The sequence below is a fragment of the Cornus florida genome, unplaced genomic scaffold (assembly GCF_030987335.1).
Source record: "Cornus florida cultivar Cherokee Brave unplaced genomic scaffold, ASM3098733v1 CherokeeBrave_3.0.0_Hap2_Chr01, whole genome shotgun sequence".
Classification (NCBI taxonomy): Eukaryota; Viridiplantae; Streptophyta; class Magnoliopsida; order Cornales; family Cornaceae; genus Cornus; species Cornus florida.
In genome coordinates this window covers 70,005,258-70,031,266 of record NW_026775571.1, presented here as the reverse complement: position 1 = coordinate 70,031,266, position 26,009 = coordinate 70,005,258, and the positions used below count along the sequence as shown (strand labels likewise).

At 36.8% G+C, this 26,009-nt stretch overlaps 1 protein-coding gene across 1 annotated transcript; it reads right to left on the bottom strand.

Moving 5' to 3' along the window:
* Positions 1–1,779: 1,779 nt before the first annotated feature.
* Positions 1,780–3,533, bottom strand: LOC132299679 (probable glutathione S-transferase). The gene is made up of 2 exons (XM_059796443.1): positions 2,635–3,533; positions 1,780–2,389 (listed from the first exon to the last, which is right to left on the bottom strand). Exons 1-2 carry the CDS (start codon positions 2,941–2,943, stop codon positions 2,030–2,032), a joined length of 669 nt encoding a protein of 222 aa, XP_059652426.1. The 5' UTR covers positions 2,944–3,533; the 3' UTR covers positions 1,780–2,029.
* Between the last annotated feature and the right edge of the window lie 22,476 nt (positions 3,534–26,009).

Sequence of the window (26,009 nt, the reverse complement as noted above, 5' to 3'; positions counted from 1 at the left end):
GGAAAAAGGAAATTTGTCTCCAATCCAACGACTTTGTGTTTTAAAGTGATATATATATATAATATTTCCTTAAAAGGGTTTAAAGTGAGGATGGGCTTTAGTTGGCCTTGGATGGTTAAAAATTAGATGGTAAAATAGATTTTTAATTTTTAAATATTGCGTTGACGTTTTCAATGTTTTTATTTGAACGTGATTCATACTGAAAGTTGTATAATTATAGTATGACACGTTTCTTAAATAAAATGACTGAAAGTTGTATTAGTTATTTTAAGAGACACGACTTTTAATGAATACATGATTACCTAATATTATTAAATGAAATGTTAATTATCTTATAAGATATGACTTTTAAAAATCGACGAATTTTTTTTTATATTTAAAAAGAACATTTTAGAATAATTGGGATGGAGTGAAACAATTATGGAAAGCTTCAAATGATAGGAATTTCAATACTAACAATAATAAAGGAAAAAAAATAATCATTGTATGAATCCTACAGGAATGTAATTTTTTCAATTTAAAAAGAATTGTTTGAAGTAATTGGGATAGAGTGAATAACAATTAAAAGGGGAGAAAAAAAAAAGAGAAAAACCATGGTATGAATTTTCTATTTAAGAATAATACTGAAAATACTGTTTAATTTTCACAATGAGATATCTTCGAAAAATAAATCAAAGCACAATCTTTTTCTAATTTAAAATGACCAACTAAATAATTAATCAAACTGGAAACAGTTTATGCAAATAGAACTATTACTTAGTTATTCGAAACACAAGAGTAACGTATTGAAAGAAACAATCAATCAATTATGTTTTATAAGTACAACAAAATATATATTCAATAAAGTAGATAAGCAAGCCAAAAACAAAAATATAGATAACTACTAAGATATAAAGCAATTTATGCTCAAGCGTGAGATATACTGCAACAATTTAAATCAAGTAGATAAGCAACCAAAAACAAAAATATAGATAACTACTAAGATATAAAGCAATTTATGCTCAAGCGTGAACTAAAGTAGGAATCAGAGTTTGATTCTAAGAAAGATCCATGTCATAATGTCACCATTGAAGTTGATTTTGTATGCATAATATATATATAACTACTTATTCATACTATGTGCCAAGCTCGTCAGATATTATAACATATATTTATATCTATAAATATATTAAACAATAAGCATATTGAGAACACCATGATGAATAATTCTGACTCAGAATAGGAAAAACTTTTTCTGTATTCTCAAAAACAAAAACATAAGTAATACGAAATATATATTACAACATACCTTAAGTCAAAATAAGCCTAAAGTTCTCTGCATAAATCAAATACTGACTTTCTTGGGTACACTTTAAAGTTGAGTTAGATGACAAGAAAATGTTGAAAGAAGAGATGGAATGATAAAGGATGAGAGAGGCAAGATCCCAGCGGATTATATAATGTTCTTCGTACACCAACCGCCATGTATACGTGAAAAAGGAAGACGTGTCCGTTTATTTCTTTGTTTTTCATAAATTATTTGATTTTTATTTTATTTTTAAAGAAGAGGAACTTAAGGGAAGCTGTTTAATTTTTTTATAATTTTTTTAAATAAAACTAAGTGACAATGTCTTCAACTAAAGGGTTAAAACTGTTTGATATTTTTTTAAAAAAAAAGAAGGGGAACAAAAAGGAAAACTGTTTTGTTTTTTTGGAATTTTAAAAATAAAACGAAAGGGTATTTTTTTTTTAAAAGTCAAAACGTGTACAATAATACAAAAAGTGTATATAAAAAATAGAAATAGAATACACTTTTTATAGGGTAAATAGATATATTACCTCTTAAAAACACAATTTATTTATTTTATCACTTTTAATACGTAGACCTAAATATCATCACACAATGAAACACAGGTAATTAAACAAACAAATCTAGCATTCATATGGACCAAAAATTCACCCACAGTTCTTTTTCTTGAGAGCTGCTTTTGTGATTCGATCTCCTTTATTAAATTCTTCACAACACTCCGATTTTCTAGCTAGCAAGGTGCTACTTTGCAGAATTTGTCATAAGCTTCTCCCTCAAGCATTTACAATATGCCATATATTTTTTGCGATCAGGAAGAGTTTCTTTGATCACTGCAACTTCCTTAAAATTTTGAACCCATGCACAAAATCGGGGCAAAATGCTTGGTTCCAGCAATTTCACCCCTACTTCTTCTCCAAAGCACTCTAACCAGTAACCAAACAACCCAAATGTTATATCCACTAATCCTATGGCTTCACCTCCAAAGAACTTCTTATCTCCAAGGCCTCTATCTTCAACAATCTTCAACACTTCCATTGCTTCTTCGATCGTTTTCTCTTGTGCCTCTCCAGTTAAAAAGAAGGGATTAAAGCAGGTACAACCCTGAATTAAGAGGATAACCGATAATTGGCCTTTTTCAACAAAACAATAAAAAAATAATAAAACGATTTGAGAGATCAGTCTTTTATAATTATCTGAAAACATATTTAAATTCTCAAGAATTGTTTTGAAAACTGAACCAAATGGATACGAGTTTTAGGTGATCTTACAAGAATATTGCATGTGCAAGTACTGTGTACAGAACCAATCTATTAAATTAAGATAAAAATATATTTATGATAATTTACCTTCTCTTCTGCAAATTTAATCCAAAATCGAGCCATGGCTTTCTCATAAGCATCTTCTGGCACCAATGGGTTCTCCGGCCATGTCTCTTCGATGTATTCAAGAATGACAAGGGACTCCACAACTGGTTTACCACCATGAACAAGCACAGGGACCTTCTTGTGAATGGGGTTATACTGTAAAAGCAGTTGACTCTTGTTTTGGAGGTCTTCTTCTATGTACTCATACTTCACACCTTTTAGTTTCAGAGCCCATATTACTCTGTGGCTAAAAGGGCTAGCCCAAAACCCATGCACCTTCACTTCTTCCATTTTTAGGTGGTTAGTCTAAGTACTAGAGGAAGTTAATTTATGGTGATTAATGGTGTTTTCTTGCTTGGACACTATTCTTCCATGGTCAAGGTATCTTTTAGCTAATTTGTTTTCACCCCTCTTTTTGCATGAGCTGAGGCTCCCATGTCCCGCCGATCTATTGATAGAAAGAGGTCGCCCAAAGTGTAACAGCTGTATAGGTATGGGTTCAGCTTTCCCTCTTTTGCGTCATCTATATCATTTAACATCCTTGAACTCAAAATAATAATAAAAATAATAAAAATAAACACTTATAGATCATAAGAACTAGCTTTCACTTTATTTGACATTATAGGAATAAGGAATTAGAGAGTAATTGAATTTTACTAAGAGTAATGCAATTCAAGGGGAAGAAATGATCTGATTAAATGATGTGGTAAGGGAGTGATCAACATATACATATTCGTATGTGGTTGAGTAATACTCTTAAGAGGATCCTATCATGAGAAGTAGTATGAGCTCTCATTTTTTAATTCATGAATTGAAAGATGCATTAAATAATTTATTTAACTTTTTACAGATTTGAAAAAATTGTTTCAATCCAAATGATTCAATAGAGCATTACTCTATTATAAAATAGTTTTAAAAAATCTAAAATTCTTCATCAGGAAAAATGGTATTAATATGATTCTAAGAGCGATTCTAAGAGCAATAAGGGAGTAAGTGATTAAGCAGAGAATTAAGAATATGTAGGGAGATATTTAGGGGGGTAAAAAGTGATTATGAAGCGGGTTTGATATAAATAAGACAAATTAGAAGTCCTTTTGCTAAAATTTCTATCCATTTGCAATATCTTTGTTGATTACGTTTAACTAATCTTGATAGCCAATCAACTGTTGGGTCATACGTGGAATTTAAATTGTGGTGGTTCTGGACTTTGTCATCTTGACTATAGCATGTGTCCACGTCATGATGTTGATATATGGGGTAGAATTATATACATGCATGAACTGGGAACTGATAAACATGGAATAAAAAATCGTATTGCACACCATTGTTGACATTTTGGACATGGCTCATTTGAATATTCAGAGGAATTGGTCATGGATCAAAATCATACTCTGCTCTAGTGTTATTTATTTATTTATTTATTATTATTATTTTATTATTGCTGATGTTATGTACAACATCATAAAATGATTATTTCAATGCTGCAACAATGTTATTTCGAAAGTGTTGCACTTGATTTAATCGACCTTCATTGAATTAACAATTACACCTAATTTTGACCTAAAAATAATGATATTGCACATTGATATTGTGTGCTTTAATGTAGACTGCAATATGATTATTTCGAAAATGCAACACTTTGATTGAATCTTGTTTCGCCCTTGCTACATGTATGTGTGAGTCGTACGCAGTGGAATATATATAGAAAAGTTTTTGTTTGTTTTTATAAAACAGATCTGTTTTCTTACTTTACTTATTTTATATTTTAACAATTAAATCGTTAATCACATGCAGATAAAATAAAGCAAAGTATAAGTTAGAGATGACACCAGGATTTTAGCGAGGAAACCCCAGTTGATAAAATACGTCAACTGTAGGGAAAACCTCGTGGACTTGTGTAGTCCAAAGTAAACCAATCCACTATGCTTGGAACAAAGTATACTGAACTTTGACTCTGGCTCACACCCTATCGTTCTACACCACACCAACCACTGACGATCCTCTAGCTTTGTGACTCCTCGTCCAACAGCAACTTGATCTCAGACTGACACTTGATATTTATAGAAGAGTAGCAGGTTGATCAGACAGCACTCTACGAATGCTCAAATCCTTTCAAAGTGTGACTGCGTTTACTTCTGTTCTTCAATCGTCTGAATGATGTAGAAGAAGATCTGCTTCGTCTGATCGATGTTGATACAACTGTATGATTACGATCAAGATACGAACACCATAACTATAACCTATCTAGGAGAATATGTGTATGTGTTCTAGAAAGATATCAGAAAAATCAACTCTGATTTTCTGCACAATTAATCTTCCTAAGGTTTTGAATAATATCTGAATTAGAATGTAAAAACCGTGAATAAACCAATGTATATGACATGGTTTATATAAAGTCTAGAATGACCTAATCCCTCTAAAAATAAGGTAAAATTCGTGCATAGGATTTGGTACAATTCTAGACCAACTGGGAAACAATTCAAAATAAGGAAACTAAAGTTGTATAGTGAACAGGACTTCTTGAACCTGTTCAATAAATCTTGAACCGGTTCAAAATAGACAGAGTGTAAAATCTCGACTATGCTGAAGTTGAACCTGTTCGATAAATCTTGAACCAGTTCAAGATGGATAGAATGTAAACACTTGTTCCTAAGAAAATAAGAAGTGTAGAATGTCCAACCTTGTTTAGAATCCTTCCAACGTGGTGTTCTTACCTTTTTCCTCAAAAATCTTCAAGTATGGTAAGTTTGAACTCCTTCCTAGTTATGTAATTCCTGTTGAACTTGATGACTTGTAGAACAAGTAATATAAATTACAACTCAACTTGGACTTGTTATATTTACGATAATTGCCAATACATAAATAATATCTCACAATCTCCCCCTTTGGCAATTTCGTAACAAAAACCTAAAAACAAAATATGCAATCTACCCAAAGCAGAAAAGTAAATTACATGATTTGCTTAAAGGTAATAAGAACACTGTTCTTCTTGGATTCAAAACTTGACCTCTTTCCTGCACACTATCAAGCAACAACTATCAGTGAAGTTTAATAAATAAAAATTTAAAAACTCCTCCTGAAGTAAATATCCAAGTTTTCTCCCCCTTTTTGGAACAAATTGACACAGGAGTGAAAAAAAAACAGTAAATTCCAATTCAAAGAAGTCAAGGAAAGCATAATCTGGATAAGTATAATAAAAGCTAGGAAAGCATATTCCAGGAATATCCAAAAACAAAGACAAGTTGTGCAATAATTAAAACAAAACATGATGTCATGATGCATGATGAAAAATCAATAAAAACAGCACCATGTCCTCTTAACCACTCAGAGATAAAAAAAAAAAAAAAAAAAAAAAAAAAAAAAAAAAAAAAAAAAACACATCATCTAGTCTTCACCACTTTTTTCTTCATCCTCATCCTCCTCATCCTCATCTGTATATTCAGGCCCCTCATCATTATCGCCCTCATCTTTAGCTTGCTGAGACGGATTTGGAGGCTCAGGCCTGTAGACATCCTCATCCGGCACCCCAGATGGCTGTCCTCTCAGTTGAGCGACCTGTAATTTGAGATCTCGGATCTCAACCATCATCTTCTCAAATAATGAATTCTGATGCTGAAGTAGATGAGAATACATGAGGTTGGCATCGGATTTCATGAAAGTCCCCCTTGAAGAAAATAACTGAGTAAATTCTGAACCTTGTGACGGCCCCTCCTCAACAGATCTCCTCGCCTTTCTAGCATTCTCACGAGCAGCTTTTTACTTATGCAAAGCGTGAGGGTCTAACTCAGTCATGATAGGCTTATGATTAGCCCTTGGAGGAATTGCCACATTCTTTGCTTTCAGAATTTCCATGATGATCATTGGGAAGGGAGAAGAGTACTTGCGCGAGTTTTTCTTGTAATGAGCTATCATAAGCTGTACAATAGACTCTCTAAGCATAATATACTCATTATTAGCAAGAAAATAAAGCACTTGTGCGCGCTCAAGGGAGAGTTCATCCTTCTTCCCAAAGTAGCCCAGATTTGCCATTGCGAACAGATTGAAGAAAGCAGTTTCATCTGTCATAAATCGAGTTGGAATACTATCTCGGTTCAGTGAGAAGTTCGGCACACATATCTTTGGAACAATCCGGGAAAAATCAGGACCCGAGACTATCAAAGGGAGAGTATGTCCACTCAAAAGTTGACTGTCCTGAAGACCAAGGATAGTCTCAATATCCTCCTTCTCAATAGTATGATAAACTCCAAATAGAGATACAACGAAGTAGGTGTCATGAACTTCACAGATATTAGCATAAAAATAGCTAATCATATCCGGACAATAAACACCTTTGCTGAGTCTAGTGAAATAAAGCCAATGATGAGCTTTGATGTAGTTCACTAGATCTTATCCTGCAGTGTCTTGTAGCTTCTATAGATTAACATTTCTCTGTGTTTTGATTGGTCCATCCTTGTATACAGAGTTATACACTCTCCAAGCCTCTTCATTATAGAAATGTGTTGCTGTAAATTCAATACTTCCAGTGCTAGAAACTGAAGGATAACGAATAGGAGCCATGCTTGGAGCTTGAGAACCACTTTGGGGTTCTTGGATGGAGATGCCAATACGAGACCTTTTAGGGGGTCTTGGATCTGCAATTCCTTTTCCCTTTGCTTCCTCAGTCAATTTAGGAGCCATGGTCTTTAGCAAATTTTCTTACTTTGAAGCTTGTAACTCTTTCAGAACTTCTATCAAACACTTGGTGTGCAACCCCAAAAGTGTTGATAGAATGACTTGATTTCTACTTCAATATCCCAAAAATTAATCAATAATTGCAAGATTATATTCCCTTAGCCTAACGAAGCTTCAATTTCTTCAATCAATGCAAAACTGAATCAATCCTCTAAGATGTTAAACCCAAATTCCATAACTTCCATTCAAACCCATTTTGCAAATTTCAACCCTCATAATCTTCAATTCTTGTTTTCAATCTCATATAGACTATGTAATGATCAATTGTATATCATGAATGAATGACAAAAAATTGATATGATCCATGTAAATATATATATATATATATATATATATATATATATGTATATATATCTGTGTGTGTGTGAGTGATATATGGATGTAGAGTGAAAGAGAGTAAGAGAGATGGCGGATGGTATGCAAAAATGAGGCCTAAGGCTTGTTTTTTAAAACCACAATCCGTGCTCTTGAACCGGTTCAGCCTTCTTGTACCGGTTCAAGAAGGGCAGTGCACTTTAGTGCACACGACTTGAACCGGTTCAAGATGGTCAGTCACATGCTTATGGCCAAATAACATATTTGAACCGGTAGGGACTTTTGGTGACTGGTAGGAACATGACAGTATGTCATTCTAACTTGAAATTTTGCAAGAAATTTGCATTAGACTTTTTGAAAACACTCAACGACCAAATCAAAACCAAAAAAAAAACTATAAGCTAAAAACAAAAATCTTTTTGAATTTTTTCAGTTTTTTTTTTCCTTTTTTTATTTTTTTCATTTTTAAAATAAAATAAAACAAACCAAATCATTGAGTAATTTCACCAAAAATTTTCAAGTTCATCCCTGATTCAATTTCCCAGAGAATTATAGAGCTATTTATGAACAAAATCTTGACTCCACAGATTAGTCAGTCAATTTCACTTCTCAGGAAGTAATCACAACATGAATCTTCACTTACAAATATTAATGAAATAGTTAGAAATCAATCTAGCAAGTTCAAGTGTGTGTGTGCAATCCATCTCCTCAATTTTCAATCAATTTTCAATAAAACACTGTCTAAACTATATTGATCGAAAAACATCAAGATAAAATTGTCTTTGAACAATTTTTCTAAGTTAGGTGGCTTTCACTCTAAAGAGAAGACAGCAATTCCCCAATTCAAATTGTCTCCACCTTTCTTTTTACTCATTTAGCTCCTCTTCAAAGTCTAATGGAAGCTTTCGAACACATCTCAATAGGTAGCCTATTCCTAAACAGAGAATTCAACATTTTTTTCTTTTTCTTTTTCAAGCTGATTTTTTTCATTTTGTTTTTAAAACTCCTATATATTTTTTTTACAATAACCTTTATAGCTTTTGTGATCAATACACCCTAGTCAACAAATTAAAGATTTTCAATCAAATTTTTTAGATTTGAACTAATGCACAAAGGTTATGAACTTAAGAGATTAAAATCTAAATGTTATGAACTTAATCAATGCAAATGAACTTTCATTGTATAGATTACAAGCCAATAATCTATTTTTAATCAAAAAAATCATGTGTCTAAATTTGCATTCAAGATAAATCATTAACTCACTGAAAGAATTTTCACAGATATTTCATAAAAACTATGATAAAAAACTCAATTCTAAACTAAACCCTAGTTAATGATCCAATGGCAAAAAAACATTTTCTATATAAAAAAAAAAACAAGCCATGATCACTGAAATTCATAGGACTTAGTTTGAAGGTGAAGTCCTTTTGGAAACTTGTTCCAAGGACTCAACAGGCACATACTTGATCAAATTAGATTTTTTGATCCAAACAGTTCTCACTCTCAACTCTTGAAATTCTTCAACATCCTTTACCTCTTTCTTAGGCAAATTATCAGCTTTAGAAAACTTAGGTGACACATTTTTTTTCTTCCTAAAACGCCCCTTTTTCTTAGCATAAGAATTCTGAGAATGAATTTTAGAAAAGTCTTTCTTTTTCCTATGAAGGCATGAGTTATACTTATGTCCATTTTTCCCACAAAACGTACAATGCAACAATTTAGGCACATAAGACATAGCAGAATGTGATGCAACAGGCAAACATGGTTTAGGCATAATAGCAGGTTCAACAAACATCGTTTTCCTTTGATTACCAGGAGAACCTTTAACAAATCATAACCCTGTTTTATCATTTACATCCTTACCCATGTTGATTATCTTATTCAAACTGTTTTGACTCATATTGAACCCTTTCAGTTTATTTCTTTTAGATTTTAACTCAATTTCAAGATAATCAGTTTTCAAAGCAAGACATTCCTTTAATGAGTTAGCAACACTTACCTTATCCTCAAGAATGATGATCTGTTTCTCAAGCTCAGTGACGACTGTCTCTCTTTCAACAGCCTTCTGTTGGCATTCAGCAATCTGTTTCTTGAGATCTTCATTCTCTCCTTTTGCTTGGATAAGCTCATTTGCTAGCTTATTAATTGCCTGTTTGGTTTCAACCATCTTCTTCAATCTTTCATCGTCCTTTTTAGCTTCTTCAATCTGTTCATCATGAACTTCATCCTCTTCATTATCTGAATTGTCAGAGTCAGATAAATGAATGACATGAGGACCCCTATCAAGAAAAGCGACATATGCAAGATCACTAGTATCATCCTGAGGAGAATCACTATCACTTAAACTAGAATTTTCAACCATAGAAACTTTCATTATTTTTCCTTTATTCCTATCCTTTTGTTCTTTCCTAGGACTAGGACAAACATTGGCTGTATGACCTTTGCCACCACAATTCCAGCAAGTAAATTCCATTTCTTTTGATTCTTCTACTTTCTTTTCATTAAATCTAAACTTTGACGTTTTGTCAAAATTTTGAGGATTAGCCTTGTTACTATTCTTTCTCCTCTGTTGCCTTTGCAAAATCTGACTGAATTGCCTTGACAAGAATGCAATATCATCATCAGAGTCATCATTCACAGAATTCTCAACCTGTGTAGATTTTAAAGCAAGATTTTTCTCCTTCTGATTTAAATCAAAATTTTGCATCTAAAAGTTTTTAGTGAACCTACCATCTCATCAACTCTACAAGTAGTCAAATCCCAACGTTCAGAGATGGTTTTAACCCTAATCTGAAATCTCTTAGGTAAAGACCTTAAGATTTTTTCACAGATTTTTTTATCACTAACTTTTTTCCCTAAGTGACACAGTTCAGAGATTATTTCAAGAAGACTAGAATAAAAATCAGAAAAGGATTCATCTTCTTTCATCACGATGTTGCCAAACTTATGAGAGAGCAACTAAATTTTGGACAACTTCACTTTTGAAGTTCCTTCATGAGTAACCTGCAAAATATCCCAAGCTTCTTTAGCAGTTTTACAATCAGAAATTCTAGCATATTCAGATGGAATAACAGAATTAATAATTGAATATAAAGCTTTGCCATTAGCATCATTACGCTCAGTTTCAATAGCAGTAAAAGCAAAAGTATCTTTTAACTCTTTGACTATTTTACCATCCACAATTGTATCTACTGTAGGAGATGTATAGCCAGATTCAACTATTGCCCAAGTTTTACCACCAGAATTTTGTAAATAGGCTCTCATCTTTGATTTCCAAAAATTGTAATTATCTCCTTCAAATAAGGGACCACGTTGATTAGAACCACTTCTTTCAACACATAAGACATGATTAAAACAATTTTTGAACACAAAACTTTCCAACAAGGATCAACTTAATATATAGAGGTTGGCTCTGATACTAAATTGTGAGGCGTACGCAGCGGAATATATATAGAAAAGTTTTTGTTTGTTTTTATAAAATAGATCTGTGTCCTTACTTTACTTATTTTATATTTTAGCAATTAAACAGTTAATCACATGCAGATAAAATAAAACAAAGTATAAGTTAAAGATGACGCCAGGATTTTAGCGAGAAAACCCTAATTGATAAAAAACGTCAACTGTGGGAAAAACCTCGTGGACTTGTGCAGTCCAAAGTAAACCAATCCACTATGCTTGGAACAAAGTATACTGAACTTTGACTCTGGCTCACACCCTATCGTTCTACACCACACCAACCGCTGACGATCCTCTGGCTTTGTGACTCCTCGTCCAACAGCAACTTGATCTCAGACTGACACTTGATATTTATAGAAGAGTAGCAGGTAGATCAGACAGCACTCCACGAATGCTCCAATCCTTTCAAAGTGTGACTGCGTTTACTTCTGTTCTTCAATCGTCTGAATGATGTAGAAGAAGATCTGCTTCGTCTGATTGATGTTGATACAACTGTATGATTACGATCAAGATACGAACACCATAACTATAACCTATCTAGGAGAATATGTGTATGTGTTCTAAAAAGATATCAGAAAAATCAACTCTGATTTCTGCACAATTAATCTTCCTAAGGCTTTAAATAATATCTGAATTAGAATGTAAAAGCCGTGAATAAACCAATGTATATGACATGGTTTATATAGAGTCTAGAATGACGTAATCCCTCTAAAAATAAGGTAAAATTCGTGCATAGGATTTGGTACAATTCTAGACCAATTGGGAAACAATTCAGAATAAGGAAACTAAAGTTGTATAGTAAACAAGACTTCTTGAACCTGTTCAATAAATCTTGAACCGGTTCAAGATAGACAGAGTGTAAAATCTCGACTACACTGAAGTTGAACCTGTTTGATAAATCTTGAACCAGTTCAAGTTGAACCTGTTCGATAAATCTTGAACCAGTTCAAGTTGAACGTGTTCGATAAATCTTGAACCAGTTCAAGATGGACAGAATGTAAACACTTGTTCCTAAGAAAATAAAAAGTGTAGAATGTCTAACCTTATTTAGAATCCTTCCAATGTGGTGTTCTTACCTTTTTCCTCAAAAATCTTCAAGTATGGTAAGTTTGAACTCCTTCCCAGTTATGTAATTCCTGTTGAACTCGATGACTTGTAGAACAAGTAATATAAATTACAACTCAACTTGGACTTGTTATGTCTACGATAATTGCCAATACATAAATAATATCTCACAGTATGTGCCTATTTTTCAATGATAGCTGAGAGATCAAAATATTTAGGATATATCACTAAACAATATGAGGAATATAGAAGAGTAGATTGAGGGAGAGAAAACAAGCCTAATCTGAGGACTGAAACGATGGTAGAGAATATATAGTCTAGAGTATGGTCAGAGCCTCGAAATTCTTGTGTCCTCTTTTCTGCCTTTTCGCTACCTCTTTATAGTTCTTAGGTAATTCAGGTGGTATTTGTTGGGCCTCTGGATCAGATGAGTCAGGGCCCATGTCCCTTTATGGATTATGATGCCCTAATCCCTGTTCTTTTGGTTCTACTGCCAAGTGTACATATGTTTTTCCTTGAATAACCTAAATGGGGCTAGCTGTAAAGGTTTCTGTACTTACTCCAACCTGTCTTTCGCTCTTATCCTCAAATTGGGTCCTGCCTCAGCAAGACTTAGCTAATTTTCTATCCTCTATTCCAAAGTCTCTTCTGCATTCCCCACGACCTTAAAGAGTCCTACCGTTACTTTTCGTTGTTTATTTTACTTGGGAGAATGTGGTTTAGATGTCAGATCGAGGTTCAAGGCCCGTCGATCGACAGTTTATCTTGGTCAGGTTGAGGTTTAAGCCCCGTCGATTGACAGTTTGTGGCTTGGTCGGATTAAGGTTCAAGGCCCGTTGATCGACAATTTATGGCTTGGTCGGATTGAGGTTCAAAGCCTTTTGATCAACAGTTTGTGGCTTGGTTAGATCGAGGTTTAAGGCCTATCGATCAACAGTTGCTTTTACTGGGTTAGGTTCTCAACATCGACCAAGTGTTATCATTTTATCTTTTTGTTCGAAGCTGGTACTGGTGTGCTGTTAGCTTGATTTGACTTTTGCTAACGTGGCATAAACCACATCCACATTTAGTCCCCCTACACGTGTCATTTTTTACTTTGAAAAATTGGGGCGTGTGTAAATGAGGCGTGGCTGTAACTAGCTTCGGGAAACATTGCCTTTTCCACTTCTGTCAGTTTTGAACTTAAATGGGTGTGACCCTTTAGCTGGGGTGTGACACCTTTATTGGGCTGTGACTCTTCGGTGTCTTCATCTTCCTTGGTGTGAAACTGTTTATCTTTATAAGAACGGTATAATGCAGGCTGTGGGAGAGAAGAGAGAAGCAACTATTGAAGGTGTAATAAAAAAGAACAGCGAACCTCTGTTAGTAAATAGTGATCTGAGTGTCGTTGTTAGCAACAGTGAACCTGTCTGTTGAAATGACGAAACGAAAAAACTTGAACAAACTAAATGAACGAATGCTGGCGATGCCGCCGGAGTCAGAATGGAGAAGGGCCCTATTCTTTGGGCCTCATGACAGGTTTCGGTCGTCCACTGGGGATGTTTTCGAGGATCTGATAGATGGGGAAGTAGCTGAATTGATGGAGAGAGAAGGCTCCATCGAGGAAGGGGCTAGGCCGCCGGCTGGTTGTGTGCATCGGTTTGCCATTAAACAAGGGAGCTATCCCTACTATTTTTTGGACTTTAAGGCACCCGTAGGCCCGTACTCGAGGTGGGATGAGTGGACAGGGTATAACTTCTCACAAGGGCATTATTTGACCCTTCTTCGAAAGGCGAGGGTGGCTCGATCCATACGCCTGTTCCGTAAATTAAGGGTGCAGAGGGATGTCCCAAGGTTAGAATTACTGCTATCACAATGGTGTAGTGCAACCCATATCTTTGTCACAAGATGGGGGGAGTTCACACCCACATTGGAGGATGTGGCTCATTACATATCTTAGGGGGAGATTTTAAGGGTTCCCCTGGCATTAGATGAGGCAGAGCAAGCGATTCGGGTAGTTCTGGAAAAAGGGTTAGAAAAAATAAAGTCTTATGGGTTATTCTTTGGCTCGCGGGGCGTTGTGCTCAATGAAAGAAGTGAAAAGGCGAGGAAAAGTACCACTAGGGCTTGGATTAGGTATTTCTTAAGGACTTGTAGCCGTCCTTTAAAGGTCTGGACAAGTCTAAGCGCTCGTCATTTAATGGAGACAAAATTAGGCATTCGGCAGAGTTGGCAGCGTATGTGTTATGTTGGCTATCAAAGTATATTTTTCTAAGGATGCCGGACGATGCTCCCTTGAGCCGGTGGTGTCAAATGGCTATAAAGATAGCCAGTGGTGTCCCCCTTCCCTTGGGGCCTCTATTTTTGGGCACCTTATACTAGCGACTGGATATGGTGGCTTAAGATTATACGCGCTCTGTGGGACGCTATCCCATGGCGTTGTATGTGGCTTCAAGCTTTTTTCAAATGTTTATGTACGAGCACTTTTAGTCGTATGGTCCAGTGCCTCTGGAAATAGAAGGCCCTCAAATAGCACAAGGTAGGCAATGGTCAGGGCAGGCGTAGAGGGTACATCTGGGTAATATGATTGACTTCGAGCGAGAGTTCACATATAGGCCTTATAGAGAAGAGGTGGCTGGAGTCATTGATGTGAAGCTTTATTGGGAGGAATCCAAAGTGTTTGACCCAAGACATGTGCCATATGATCGAGATGAGCAAGCCTTTGCATTGATGGTCTTGCCATGCTTTCTTCCTGGGTGATTCGAGTTGGGCGATGTCCTGAAGTTATATAATTCGAGGCGTATGCCTAGGTAATTTGGGTTTAACCAAGGGGTGCCTCTGCCATGTGACCTTGTGGAGAAGTATGAGGAGTTAGAGGAGAATCGATCTATATCGCTTCTCCGTTCTCTATGACTTGGCAGAGGAGTGCATGGGGAACAATGTGATTCCTTCTCGATTTCGTATGGGGGATATCACAGGAGGCTATCGTATGTTCTGGCTGCAGTATCTAGAGGCGTTCAAGACATGCAAGCCTGTTGCGATTTATAAGGATGATGTGTCTCTACGTATGCCTCGGGCACGACATAAATCGATAATGGTGCCTTTAGCCTCTAAGATGGGTGAGGTTGTTTATGCTGTAGTTCCTGTGGCTTTTGTGGCTGGGGCTCCCGTCGAGCCTAGGGTAGGCAAAGGCGTGGCGAGGGAGACATCCTCGAATGAAAAAAGTGAGGAACCGATTATGAATCTAGTCCGGCAAAAACGAAAGGCCATTGTGATTGAGATATTCAAGGATGAGATCTCGGAGAAGGTTGTGGATGTAAGTGATGATGAGTCTGACGTAGCCGGTGGCTCAGGGATGAGTGGCACATCGAATGTTGAGGGGGTCTTTAGTAGCAGTGTGGGGGCAACGTTTGTAATGACCCGGTCATTTTCCTCCCTTTCCTTTTTCTCAAATTTTACGGATAAATTTTTTTTCGTTTAATTTTCTTTTCTGAGCCCTATTTCTCATCACTGGGTGTCATCTCAAGTGCTTGGAAATGGTTTCTAAGACTTTTTCATTTGGATTGACAACTTCCTTTAAGGACCGAGTCATTTCCATATTTTTACTTTTTAGATACTATTCACTTTTCGTCCTTTTCCCTATTTTGTCTTTTTCCCGTTTGTCACTTTTTGGCACAACCTCACTTTTCTTGCTCAGAGTTGGTTTTTGACTTCACGTATCTTCATTCTAAGTGGTTTCCATGAAATACGTATCTTTACTTTTGTAGAAAAGTACTCTAGTAGCTCCCGGTGTCCATAGGGGCATGGATGCACAGTTCTTCAGAATTTTTTTCTTTTCTTGGGGTGTTTTTCATAAATATATTTTGAAGATATTTTATTTTAGGGGTTTTTAAGAAAATATTTTTAAAAGATATTTTTTTTCTGGGCAGTTTTGCAGTTAACCCTTTTGGAGGGGTCATTGTGCAATTAACGAAAGTTATTGTAAAATACCTTGTTTTGAGCCTGGATCCTCGTACGGGATTCATTTTTACATTTTTTCAAGCCGTGTACTCTCAGAATTTCCTCCTGAATGTTTTCCCCAGTTTTAGGGATTTCTGACCCCGGTTGCCGTCGAACTTGTTCAGGGCATATCTCTCTGCTCGGGAGTCAATTTTCGAAGTCGTTTCTTCCATTGTTCATTTTTTTTCATTTTGGTTCTTTTTCATTCACTGAGTTTTCCGTTTGAGCGCGTCTGCTCAAATCCACTTTTTAAACCCGTCGAGGCCCATTCGGGGCAGTTTTTGAGATTTTTATAAATAGGTTGCCCTAATTTTTAAAACCAGATTTTTTAGCTTTCTTCTCCACTTCATGGCCAACAGCCTTGGCTGCCCAAGGGGCTGCCACCCTTTCTTCTTCTCCTCCACTTGATTTCCTTTGTAAAAAGTCTTCCGCCTTAACGTTTTTTGTAGGCCTTGTCGTGCTCTACCTTTCCCCCTTATTAGAATCCATTTCCGATCATTTTTGAGTTCGGGTTTCAAGTTCGAGTTTGGATTTTCATGGTACCTCAAAGGTTAAAGTTGTTCCTCTTGTTGTCCTCGATATAACCCCACAGTATTATATATATATATTATAATATATGTTTATATATATATATTAATATATATATATATATATATATATATATATATATATATATTATTTGAGGATAATTATTATTTCTTTTATTTAGTAGTCATTAGAGGAATAGGATTAGGGTATTAATGTGGTTATATATACATATAAGGTTACTCTATTAAAAAGGTTTTCACGTTAGAAAAAAAAGTAACAGAGAAAGAGAGAGAAGAAGAGAAAGCTGACAAAGAGGAGGTTAGATTCGAGAAAAAAGGCACTGGAATTGGAAGAGACAATCAAAGTTTGAAGCGTCGGTTTTGTTTCGAAACCTTCAGACGAGTTCTTCTCTATCTTTCCTCTTAGAACTTATAAATATTTCACCTTGAGTATCAAGACTTTAATTAAATTTATTAATTAATTAATGGTTAGAACGAATTAATCAAAAGAATAAATTATTATATTTTTATTTGTAAAACTTTGGATGTTAAGTTAATAGATGTATGTATTGTATTTATTTTTAAATCAACTGTTATACTTGATCTATGACCCAAGAGGGTTATTTTTGGTTTCTGGAATTTCTGGGAATTTTCTGTAATTTTTTGGTATTTTTTTTTTTTATTTTTAGGAATTTATTAGATTTATTTTTCCTACATTTTTGGAAATTATATATATAAATAATTTTATATATTATACACTGGAGCTCTGTATTTCGGCGTATCAAAGAAGATGTGATTCAGTGTGGCGCATCACACAGCACTACAATGCGCCCACATCAGGACCATCCCATCAAGACCATGGGATGGTCTTGATTAATTCGCGGATAATCCTGTGTGGGCGTGTGTATAAGAAGAGGGTGCACACGTTGATCTGGGCCATGGGTGGAGTCGATGGATGGGGGATTGATTTGGTGTGGTGCGGCATATAGAATAAGGGTGCGCATATGTATCTAGACCATTGAAGTGGCTGGTCAACAAGGGAATAATCCAGTGTCGTTGTATTTAAGTAGCAAGCGAGAGCTCAGCCAGTCACAAGGGACACATCAGCTAGAGGGTGTGATCAGGCACGTGGGCAACACGTATGGGCGCGTGAAGACACGTGGCTTCTTGTGGAGGCACGTGCAATGGGTCCAGGTGCGTGTGGTGGTGCTTGGGGGCGTGTGCGGCGGTGGTTGAGGTCCCAGAAAGTTGTTATGGAGTCCGGTAATGTCCCATGATTGATTTCAAGCTTGTTAAGGTCGAAATTAATCATTAGAAGATGTATTTTAGGTGTTTGAGGGCTGTAGGATGCTACTACGATATTTAGTTGCATTTAATTGGTGTAATTGTAATTAATTAATAATTTGGTTATGGAAAGAAGTGTGTATATATATAGATATATAATTTTAATAATCAAAGATTATTATGGAAAGTATTATACATATATATATATATATATATATATATATATATTAAATAATATATGTGTATATGTATGTATTATTTAAGAGTACTAAAATTATTATTTTTATTTAGTATATCTTGATTTATAGGTAATGTGGTTAATTAAATCATAATAGGCTGGTTATTAAATTAATGATATGCTTATAATATGCATGGAATGACTATGTATGATTTATTTTATTGTTAAATTATTTTTAAGGTTTGGTACATGGTTGAATTGTAGGCATGGATGAGTTGCCAAAGGCTTAAATATACAGCCTTATTATTTATGAATAAATTTCATATATGAGAAGTATGGATGAGTTGCTAATTAAAAGTATAAATAAATATATTTAAGGAAGTATGGTTGAATTGCTAATATATAAATAAATATATTTATAATGGCATGGTTGAATTTCCAATGCATAATTAAATTGTTATTGTATGTATAGGTTGGATTAGGATTAGATATTCTTAAATTAGAATAATTTAGTACTTATAGGTTAATACATTATTTTTTATATATTAATAAAATAATATTGGTGGAAACATGAATGATTTATCAAAGCTTAGATTTTGGATATATGATTTAAATAATTAAAATCATTATCAGGTTTTGGGATTAAATATAGTACTCCTTTTATTATAATTTATTGTTTAAATGATTAAATTACTGTCTAGGATGGAATTAAGGTTAAGAAAACTTCTTTTTAAAATAAATTGTGGATTGGTTTAGGTATAATTATTATTTTAATTATTGTTTAATGGGTTTGAAAATTTAATGAACCTATTAATGGATGTGATTAGTGTAGTACATATAATTATATATGTGTGTGTGTGTGTGTGTGTGTGTGTGTGTGTGTGTGTGTGTGTGTCATTGTATATTAAAGATAAAAGCTTTATTAGGTTTGGTTTTGCTCAGAGATGATCTGTTTATTGGTTTTCAGAGGCTTGGTAAAGAGAGCTTGCTCATGGGTTTGACCCATTTTATTTTTATCTTTCAGGTTATTAGAGGTTTAAGTCTCAAGCTTGAGGATCCCTAGCTTGGGGGACTACTCTTTTAGTTTATTTCAAAGTAGGATGATAGACTTATATTTTTTATATAGTTGACTGGATTATTGGATAATGTTTTTAAGAGTCCTTGAATTACGGGATTCCCGAGTTGTAACCATTGGAGAATTATTAATGGATTTATTATTTAATAGATTTTCTTTTAACGAGTTATTTATTCTTTTTATTTATTTTTGTAGTCTATGCTTATTTGAAATACTTTAATTGTTTTTTATATCTCCTGATTTTGTGAGTGGATTTAATCAATCCGTGTTCCTAAATTAGGGAGTATCACACTGAGGGTGACTTGTGATAGAGGAAACCCTGGATAAGATGAAAATTTTTAAGCTGAGTGAGAGGCAAGGAGCGCATGGGGTTTGCATCTGCTCAATGATTGGTCATCGCCAATCCTTAATATACTCCGGAGGGAGTAAACAAGTGATTGCAGGCTACGTTTGCTTGAGGATTGTGACTTCCTGTGTGCCCTCGAAGATGTTAAGCTTGGATACAAGTCTGGCAAGAGTGTCAGGATATCAATTGGCAGATTGAGGAACGTGCACTAGTCGAACTGAAGTAAATTGAAGGAGAAGCTTCTTGATGATCGTTCTATAGGAAGCCCAGGAGGGCTCGTGGATGACAAATTTGCCTGAAGTTTGTTTAACTATTAACTTAGAATCGCCATTGATGCAAAGCCGGGAGATATTTTTGTCGAAGGCTTCTAATAGTCCAAGGATGGCCTCGTACTTTGCTTCATTGTTGGTGCACCGGAAGTTAAGCTTGATAACAGTGGTGGAGGTCAGCATTGGGCATGACAGCACGATGCCAACGCCACCACCTTTTATGGTTCAAGAACCATCGAAGGACAGGTGCCACTTTTGTGCACACTCAATGGATGCGACTTGTAGATCATCGAGGGGTAGCTGTTCAGTCACTGGCTCGTGTGCCTTCTTTGGGAATTGGGTGAGTAAGTCAGCCAATGCTTGATTATTGATTGCCTTGGGCTGGCAGCTAATATCAAACTCGGTGAGGGAAAGGAGCTAGAACGCAGCTTTGCCTACAAGCATAGGTTTGGATAGGAGGTGCCTGTAGGGATCATATTTGGTAAAGAGGAGAATACGATAGGCGATGAAGTAATGCCGAAACTTATGCACAGCAAGGACCAAAGCGAGGTAATGCTTATCGATGATAGAGTACCGCTCTTTGGCGTCTTGAATCAAGCGGGTGATTGTGGTACATGATCTGTGGGGAGAGCAGTGCATGTTTGATCCTCTTAAAAGCCCTTTGATGGATCTCTGTCCAGGAAAATTTAGTGTCACCCTTGACTAGCGTGCTAAATGCATGGGTTGCCTCGGTCGGCAAGAAGCGGCGAAGGTAAGAGACTTTGCTTAGGAAACTCTTCATCTGCTTCAGGGTTTGTTGGGGAAGGCATGTCAAGAATGGCTTTGGGCTTGGCAGGATCGACCTCGATGCCTTGTCGATTAACCATGAAGCCTAGGAACTTGCCGTTGTTGACACCGAATGCACACTTGAAGGGATTCATCTTAAGGTTGTATTGTCGGCATCGCTCAAACACCTGTCGCTGCAGGTCATTGATATAGCTACTTGGTTGTTTGGACTTGATGACTAAATCATCGACATAGTCATCCAGATTGTGATGGAGTAAGTTGTGGAAGATGGCAGTCATGGCTCTTTGGTAAGTGGCTCCCACGTTCTTTAAACTGAACGGCATGGCAGTATAGTGGAAGCTGCCAAAGGGAGTTCGAAAGGCTGTCTTCTTAGCATCGCCCTTAGCCATGTGAATCTTATTATATCCGCTGTAGCCATCCATGAAGGAAAAAATTTCCTAAACAACGGTGCCATGATGGGTAGAGGGAAATCATCCTTAGGGCATGCCTTGTTGAGATCTCAAAAATTGATACAAACCCTTATCTAGCCATTCTTCTTATGGACAGGTACGATATTGGCCAGCCAAGTAGGGTGGATAATGGGCTTGATGAAGCTAGCTTCCAGTAGCTTTTGCACTTTGTCCTTGATCTGAAGCTCTACTTCTAGCCGGAATATGCGTGTACCTTGTTTGACTGGCGAAGGATGGAGGTTTAGCATTTCACTGTATGTCTAGGCGAAGATGTCAAAATACTCCTAATACTCCTGCAAGAGGGAAATAAGCTGATGGCGAGCCTTTGGAGTGAGTGTACTGGCGAGGAAGGTTGTGCAAGGCGGCTCGTTGGGATGGGTCAGATTGACTTCAATAAAATCCACTGGAGGTGTCTTCTCAATAATCATGGGTTGATACTCGCCTCCGGGGGGGAGGGGCTAGTAAAATGAACTTCTGCTTCCCCCAAGCACCGTTATAAATGATAGATGATTCGGCAATTGGGGAGATGGATTCTCTTGCGCTCGGGTGAGGCAGTGTTAGTCTGGACTTGAGATGATGAGGGGAAGATACTGCGCTGGGCATTAACCCAAGTTGGTAAATGGGTGTTGATGATAGTGGCCTTACAACCCTGCTCATACTCATCAAGCTTGTTGAAGAATAAAGCATCGGTGTTGTGGGCCTCGAAAATGGCAAAGGGACAGTCTGAATAAGGCACTGTGATGACCTTGTTGTTCCAAATTCCCTTGAAGCATTGGTGGTAGATGGAAGGCATGATTCCAAAATGGTGCATCCACGCGCGCCCTAATAGAATGTGGTAGGAAGTATCGCTATCGATGACATGGATGTTGGTGGATCCTTGGAATTTGTTGACTGCAAGGTTGATGTTGCATCCTGTGACGAAGGTAAATGCCAAACCTTGCCACCTCAATTGGTTCCTTAACCAAATGATCCTTTGGGATGCCTGCCTTGCGAAATGTGGAAAGCGGTATAACGTTGATGGATGAGCCATTGTCGAGGAATGTGCACTTGAATTCAACCCCCTTGATCAAGGCCAAAACATACAGTGGCCTATTTTGGGTCCCTTTTTTGTTTGCATCTATAAAGGAGAGAACCTTTACATCTGTAAAAGAGAAAACCTTTTTCGTGCCAGTTGGCATGGGTTTGGCTGTGGCTGCAACAAAGCATGGGCTCACTCTGAGCTAGATGGCTCTGCGCTGTGGTCTAGATTTGTTTCTTCAACCTCATCATAGCAAGAGATGGCTACTGCCCGATGGCTAGAGTATGGATATCTGTGAACATCTTTGCGAGGGGTAACCTCAAGGTTACTCATTGCCATTCGTCACTGGAGAAGTTTGCGCAATCCCCAGCAGTTAATGGTGGGATGGGTGTTACTTTAGTGGTAGGCGCATAAATCATCTCTGGCCCTGTTTGTTGGGGTGGGCTCTTGATGTGGGGTTGGTAACACAATAGTGCCATCCTTAACCCACTGGGCGAGCGTGTTCCTGACTTCCTTAATGCGAATGTGGAAAAGTGGTGTCTCTTCTCTTGTGGGCTTGGGCTGAGGGGCCTTGTCGAACCATTTTCATGGGCACTCTCTAAGGGCAGCTGTGGGCGCTGGCCTTTAATTGGAAACCTTTAGAGCCTCAAACTTTGGTGCCTCGTACTTTGGAGTCTCGTACTTAGCAGAAGGGATGGCCTAAGATCTTTAAGAATCTTGGTTGCAATCTTAAGCTCGATGAAGCTTGCGATACGTAGATTAACCAAATGGAGCTTGTAAACCTGTAGCATGCCTTGGATGCAAATATTGACTAGGTCCATTTTATTGCTGCCCTCGAAACATTCACCAACGCGATCACTGAATTTGTTTTTCGATGATAACTAAGAAATGAAAATATCCAGGATATATCACTAAACAATATGAGGAATATAGAAGAGTAGATTAAGGGAAAGAAAACCAGCCCAATCTGAGGATTGAAACGATGGTAGAGAAGACGAAGTCTGGAGTATGGTCAAAGCCTCAAAATTCTTGTGTCCTATTTTCTACCTTTTTGCTACCTCTTTATAGTCCTTAAGTCATCCAGATGGTATTTGTTGGGCCTTTGGATCAGATAAGTCATGCCCATGTACCTTTATGGATCATGATGCCCTAATCCTTGTTCCTTCGATTTTGCTTCCAAGTGTACACTTTTCCTTGAATGACCTGATACACTTGAAGACAGTGATATACATGTCTCTATCAGTACCGATTCACAAAACGAACCTGGGATGTCGTATTGCAACTCCTAACCATTTGTCTGCACTGTAAAATTTGTGAATTTCACATCTCAGTCACTTCGACCTTCCTGGAATCCGTAAGACAACTATCAATCCTCCTTCAGTACCCTAAACTCATCTGAGTAAAGTACTACCTCCTGTGGGGTTAGCACAAATATCCCAAGTTGACCGCTTCCATTTCCCTGGTAATAGTAGGTGTTGTTATTTTCACATGCTAAATCACAACAGATTGCGCAATAACCACCGCAGGTTTAATTACCATATCAGTGGATCAAATCATCCTCCTCCCCATTCTTTCCCCCAAACAAAACTTAATGCAAAGTGTGAATCACCACAACTATCCATCTAAGCCATCTCGTGATCCGTGCTATTCATAGGAACTGATACCTTACCAGGTCCAAAATAAACAAAGTGAAGCTGATTTAATTTTATCAGTCAAACAATATCCTAACCAGAATCCTGACCCTTGTGTAGAATCAACAATCTCTCATCTAGACCCGTAGAAACTACTCTATCAGTCCCGCTCTAGTATGAGAAGTGGCTGCAAGGATCTCATGATCTTTGACGATCCATCTAGATTATCCACTAGATATCAGACTTTAAGACAAAATCACTATATCCCTCCTCCTACCTGCCCTTCAAACATCTGCTTCCCTTTGTGAAGCATCATGTTTCCTCCAGGCGCAATAAAGAACTAAGTGTTGTGAACCTCAGTCCTCACATCCTCCTTCCAATTTATCTAACAAAAGTATCGTTAGTCTGGTAGCATTAGCTTCCATATTTAGATGTTCAGTCTCACCTTCAAGTCTTTGACATCCTACTTCTCTAACTCAAGTAAGTGTCGATTAGACTTCTTGTCTAACTTCGAAAGAATATGGAATCTTTCCATCCTCTAAATAGTCAACAATTTCCTAGCAACAACTATTTGTTGCAAACTGTGTCCTAATTTTTTTTTTTCTTATTATTTGTGCAAATGAAGAGACTTGCTTTCCCCTCGATAGGTAACTCCGGCAACTCCTCCTAATGACATACCCTCATGAATCAAATTCTTGATTAAGGATAGACTGATGAATAGTTAATCCGTCTACTATCATCAGTTGGTGTCATTCCAATAAGTACTTAGACCAGTACAAAATCCTCCTACTGACTTGGAAACCCCCTTTAAAATTCCCAAGAAGCTATTCAGCAAAGTCAGTTTCTTCGATAAATCAGCGTGGCTTTACAGTTTATCAAATGAATCTATATCATTTGACTCGAACTATTAGTTTACTTATCCCATCCTGAAAAGGTACTATAACTACGCATGTCTAGGTTCATTAGATTGGCTAAAGGTAGGTATACTTACCAAATCCTATGACCACATACCCAAAATCCTAGCGTAATTAATGCTATTCCTCTAAAACGGTAGTTGGCTAATCACACACTTGTGTCCCCAACTAAAACCGCATTCCCAATCCTGAATAATTAACGAAAATGAAACACATAATGCACACACAATAAAAACACAATATAATCCTACGTAAAACATCGTTCCTCACAGAAATGAAAGTCACTTATTGGAAATCAACCTGTACCTAATTGGTTCACGATCTCCTTTTCCAGTTTTGGAGGTAATCATCCAACCTTGAAACATAAGCTCAAACCATAGCTCAAAACAAAATCCATTTACCTCAGCACATTCCAAAGGCTTAACCCTCATCCTCCTTATACATGGAATGCAAACCGTCTAATGTAACTTTAAGAAAGCAACTTAGACCGTCACAACCTAATTCCCATACTCCCCGGAATGTGATATAAAATCATTGCTGTGTTCCGATAAGAACTCCATCCGATCCTAAACTCCTGAAGAGTTCTCTTTATCTACCTCTTTAAGGTACACGAAAGGTTTACATATGTAGGTCGATCTACACCAACTCTACAAGTATCGTTCACTATACTATTAGCGAACTAAATCACCCTCACGCGATCCTTGATTTTCAAGATTCAATACCCTATTTCTTGGGTATGTTGAAATCTCCTCCACTAGAATCCTCTTCGGACTCCCAATCCTCGTTTGTCTCCTTTATGAGAACAACTGAAATCGTGTTGGTCCCTTTACACGGTGACCTAAAACACACTCCAAAATCCTTCCTTGGCTTATACTTCTAAAAGTAGCGCCAACCGGAACTAAACCTTTGATCCCAAGTTCTGTTTCTGACAAAAAACTCGATAACGTACTCCTTTACTCCTTTGGGTATATCGCTGTCGCCTTAGACCCCATCCTTCTCCTAGTGTCAACCATTCCATAATTATGAAATATAATTAACATCTGCTCCTCCTAACGAACCATAAAAGAGTATAACGAATCCTAATATGGCTCTAAGTTTTAAAAGACGCAACGCGGAAGTCATCTAATGAAAGACACTCCTAAGGACACTAGAACCTGAAGTGCTCTGATACTAACTATGATACCCCTCGATTCTAGAGCCACGGGTGATCAAGTCCGAGCACAGATCCGAGGGAAACCAGACAATTAATATGTAAATAAGCAGGAATACAAACTGAAATAAGAATAAATTAATACGCTGAACAGAAACCTAAATATAAAAATCCTCCAAATAAAA

What these genes read in the sequence shown, in the direction of transcription:
- LOC132299679 (XM_059796443.1), bottom strand. Translation starts at nt 2,943, where the DNA reads ATGGAAGAAGTGAAGGTGCATGGGTTTTGGGCTAGCCCTTTTAGCCAC. An exon ending in TTAAATTTGCAGAAGAGAAG is followed by an intron (nt 2,390 to 2,634) that starts GTAAATTATCAT and finishes CTCTTAATTCAG; the next exon opens with GGTTGTACCTGCTTTAATCC.